This window comes from Eimeria necatrix, genomic scaffold (genome assembly GCF_000499385.1).
Source record: "Eimeria necatrix Houghton genomic scaffold, Enh_scaff333, whole genome shotgun sequence".
Classification (NCBI taxonomy): domain Eukaryota; phylum Apicomplexa; class Conoidasida; order Eucoccidiorida; family Eimeriidae; genus Eimeria; species Eimeria necatrix.
Genome location: NW_013655331.1, coordinates 14,424 through 19,072, shown reverse-complemented (window position 1 = coordinate 19,072; position 4,649 = coordinate 14,424). Strand labels below are relative to the sequence as shown.

Genomic DNA, 4,649 nt, shown 5'->3' with positions numbered 1-4,649 from the left:
AAATAACCAAATAAATAAATAAATAAATAATAAATAGATAAATAAACAAATAAATAAATAAATAAATAAATAAATAGATGAAAGAACTCATTTTTAATTAGTTATTCAAATGCTGCAGGTATGGAGAGGCCCCCATAGAAGAGCTGATGAAAAATATTCAAGAAATTATTCTCAAGTCCCTTCTGGCCGTACAAAAGGTGAAAAGAAAATAACTAAATAATCTATTTATAATAAATAATAATAAATAACTTACTAGTAATAAATAATTAATAATAATAAATGATTAGTTAATTAAAATAATCAAATGATCTTATAATTAATAATATTAAATAACTCATGAATGACAACGAACAAAAATTAACGAAAAAAATTAAATTATATTCTTATAATTAGTGATAATATATAACGTATTTGTAATACTAAATAATTAATTAACAAAAATAAATAAGTATTCTTTTTGAAATTGATAATAATAAATAAACAATTCACTAATGAATAATTAATGAATAAAAATAATTAAATGATCGGTAATAATAGACAAATAATTGATAATTATTTGTAAATGAATTATGAATTAATGATGAACAGCAAGTAATAAATAATTGATAAATAAAAGAGCATACGGAAATAAAGATAAAAAATAACAATAAATAAACAATAATAAATAATAACAAGCAATAATAAATAACATTAAATATTAATAAATAATAACAAATAAATAGTAATCAAGCACTGAATATAAACATAAATGATAAACGAGTAATAAAAATTTAAAAATTCAATAATAAATAAATATTAAAATAAATAAAAAGCAGGCAAATTGGTCCAGTTACTAAAAATACAAATTACCTAATTATTTATTTATTTAATTGAAATAAATAAATAACTAAAGAAACAAACAAACAACTAAACGAATAAATAAATAAAAGAATAACCAAATAATAAATAAACAATAATTAATTAATTAATCAATTAATTAATTAATTAGTGAACTAATTAATTAATTAATCAAATCATTAATATCTTATTAATTAATTAATTAATTAATTAATTAATTAATTAATTAATTAATTAATTAATTAAATAACTAGTTAATTAATTAATTAATTAATTAATTAATTAATTAATTAAATTGAATATCTTTTCAGATAATTTTAAATGACAAACATTGCTGCGAACTTTACGGCTATGACATCATCGTGGACGCAAACTTGAAGTGAGAAATAACAAATAAAAAATAAAATAATTTGATTAAATAAATTAAATGAAATTAATTTAAATTAATTGAATTAAATCAAATTAAATTCAAGTGGAAAAATTAAATGCCAAATAATTGAAAAATTAATAATTAAACTTGCAAGAAAAAGCAAAAGCATTTTATACTAAATTACCAAATTATAATAGTGCAAAACAATAAAATTAAATTTGAAGTATTAAATGAAATAAAGCGTTTTCCTTGCAAGCAGCAGCAGCAGCTGCTGCTTTTGCTGCTGTTGCTGCTGCTGCTGCTGATGATGATCATGCTGAAGATCATCTGCTGCTGCTGCTAATGCTGCTATTGCTGCTGCTGCTGCTGCTGCTGCTTCCGCTGCTGCTGCTGCTGCTGCAGGCCCTGGCTGCTGGAAGTAAACGCTTCACCTTCGTTAACAGGTGCGAACAACAAGCGGCGCTGCTGCAGCAGCAGCAGCAGGAATCGCAGCAGCAGCAGCAGCAGCAGCAGCAGCAATGGCAGCAGCGGCAGTAGTAGCATCAGCAAGAGCAGCAGCAGCAACAGCAATAGTATCGGCTTGGTTACTTTGCCCCTCTTCATGAAGAGAATGGCAGCAGCTTCCTGCTGCTGTTGCTGCTGCTGCTGTTGTTATTGTTGCTGTTGCTGCTTCTGTTGCTGCTGCTGCTCTGCTGTTGCTCCTGCTGCTGCACATCTCCAAGCACACCTGCTCTGCTGCTGCTGCTGCTGCTGCTGCATCTGCTGCTGCTGCATCTGCTGCTGATACATCTGCATCTGCTGCTGCTTCTGCTTCTGCTGCAGCAGTTGTAGCTGCGGATCCTCCATATGCTGCTGCTTCTACATCTGCTGCAACCGCTGCACCTGCTGCACCTGTTGTTGCTGCATGCATCTGCTGCTGCTTCTGCTACAGTATCTGCTGCTGCTGCTGCTGCTGCTGCTGCTTGTGCTTAGCAACAACTGAAGAAGACTACAAGTTCAAATTTGAAATGCTAGACGACCTCTTGACCATCGTAGACATGGAAAACCTGTGAGCAGCAGCAGCAGCAGCAGCAGCAGCAGCAGAAGCAGCAGCGGCAGCCGCAGCAGTAGCAGCAGCAGCAACAATAACAGCAGCTACGGCAGAAACAGCAGAAGCAGTAGCAACGAGAGCAGTAGCAGCAGCAGCAAAACACAACATTAGCAATATCAGCAGTGCAGCAACTGGAAGAGTAGGAGCAGCAGCAGCTGCTGCTGCAGTAGCTGCAGCAGCAGCAGCACAGCAGCAGCAGCAGCTTTTCAAGGCGTACTGTCTGCGCCGCAGCTTTCTGGCGCATTTCATTTCTTTCAATTAAGCAAAATGAAATTAAATGACATTTAATGAATTAATTTAATTGAATTGATTAAATTGAATTAAATAAATTAAATAAATCAAATAAATCAAATAAATTAAATAAATTAAATAAATTAAATTAAATATAATTAATTAATTAAAATAAAAATCTTTTGTTTGTTTCGCTGCTGCAGTTTGACTGGGGAGGAGAAGGCCATCGGGGGTTTTGACTTAATCTTCAAAGGCAATTATTTAATTCTTTTTAATTTCTTTTAAATATTTTAATTAATTAATTAATTAATTAATTAACTTTTTAATTTCTTTTAAATATTTTAATCAATTAATTAATTAATTAATTAATTAATTAATTAATTAATTAATTAATTAATTAATTAATTAATTAATTAATTAATTATATTTATTTATTTATTTATTTATTTATTTATTTATTTATTTATTTATTTATTTTTTGTTTTATTTTTTGTCTTTAGGAGAGCGCGTGGAGGTGCTGCCGAAGGAAAGCGAAATAAAATGTCTTTTAGGTAAAAGAAGAAATTAAAATAATAAATAAATAAATAAATAAATAAATAATAAATAAAATAAATAAATAAATAATAAATAAGATAAATAAATAAATAACAAATAGATATAAGCTAGTGAAGAAACAAGCAAATGAAACAATGAGCAAATTAAAAACATCAATGTTGCTGCTGCTGCTGCTGCTGCTGCTGCTGCTGCTGCTGCTTTTGCAGGGACGGATATACCCAAAGATCGCAAAAGCTGGTAACTGCAGTAGCAACAGCAGCAGCAAAGTCGGCAGCAGCAATGTCGGCAGCAGCAGCAGCAGCAGCAGTGATGCTAGCAGCAACACAGCTAGTAGTAGCAGTTTCGACAGCAGCAACCGGAACAGCAGCAGCAGCAACGACGCAAGCAGCAGCTGCAGCAGCAACTGCAAAAGCAGCAGCAGTCTCAGCAGCAGCAAAGCACCTCTTTGCTGCCGCTGAGCTGCTGCAGCACCTGCTGCAGCAGCTGCTGCAGCAGCTGCTGCAGCAGCTGCTGCAGCTTCCGCTGAGCTGCTGCAGCAGCTGCTGCAGCAGCTTTTTGTTTTAATTGCTTTTATTCTGTTTCTTTTCATTCTTAATTTTGTTTTTTGTTCTTTTCTCATTTTTGCTTCGCCGCTTAGATTCAAGTTCGCCTCTGGGATGTAATTGCTGCTGCTGGCTGAGCAAAAGCTCACCGCAGCAGCAGCAGCAGCAGTTGAAGTAGCAGCAGCAGCAGCAGCAGCAGTTGAAGTAGTAGCAGCAGCAGCAGAAGCTGCATCAGCAGTTGGAGTAGTAGCAGCAGCAGTGGAAGCAGCAGCAGCAGTAGCAGAAACAACAGTTCAAGTAGTAGTAGCAGCAGCAGCAGTTGGAATAGCAGCAGCAGCAGCTGAAGCAACAGTTCGAGTAGTAGCAGCAGCAGCAGATGGAGTAGCAGCAGCAGCAGAAGCAACAGTTTGAGTAGTAGCAGCAGCAGCAGTTGGAGTAGCAGCAGCAGCAGCAGAAGCAACAGTTCGAGTAGTAGCAGCAGCAGCAGTTGGAGTAGAAGCAGCAGCAGTTGGATTAGTAGTAGCAGCAGCAGCAGCAGCAGCAGCAGCAGCAAGCACAGCAGCTGTTGCTGAGTTTCTGCTGCTTCAGGCTTCGCAGCAACTTCTATGGAGCTACAGTCTAGGGTTTAGGGTTTACGGTCAGGGCTAAATCTCTACGAATATAAATTACCTTTTATTTATTTATTTGATTTATTTATTTTAATTTATTTATTTTAATTAATTAAATTTATTTTATTTTGTTTTCATAAATTAAATAAAAAATTCGTCGTTTAAAATGAAAGAGCTGCCTATACACCCCAGCACAGGCAGCAGCGCGAAAAGAAGCCCCAGATGCACCCAAACCCTAAACCCTAAACCCTAAACCCTAAACCCTAAACCCTAAACCCTAAACCCTAAACCCTCAGCCCTCGATGAGGTGTATTTACACCTCGGCTCGCACCCCCTGTGCTGCCAAGAAGTTCATTTATTTTCTTTTTCTCATTTTCTCTGGAGATTTTCTTTTATAAAAGATTTAGTATTTGAAT

General features: G+C 34.7%; 1 protein-coding gene across 1 annotated transcript; it reads right to left on the bottom strand.

Moving 5' to 3' along the window:
- Positions 1–1,643: 1,643 nt before the first annotated feature.
- ENH_00044470 (hypothetical protein) lies at positions 1,644–2,117 on the bottom strand (the record flags this gene model as incomplete). Its single annotated transcript, XM_013585453.1, has 1 exon — positions 1,644–2,117. One exon carries the CDS (start codon positions 2,115–2,117, stop codon positions 1,644–1,646), a length of 474 nt encoding a protein of 157 aa, XP_013440907.1.
- Between the last annotated feature and the right edge of the window lie 2,532 nt (positions 2,118–4,649).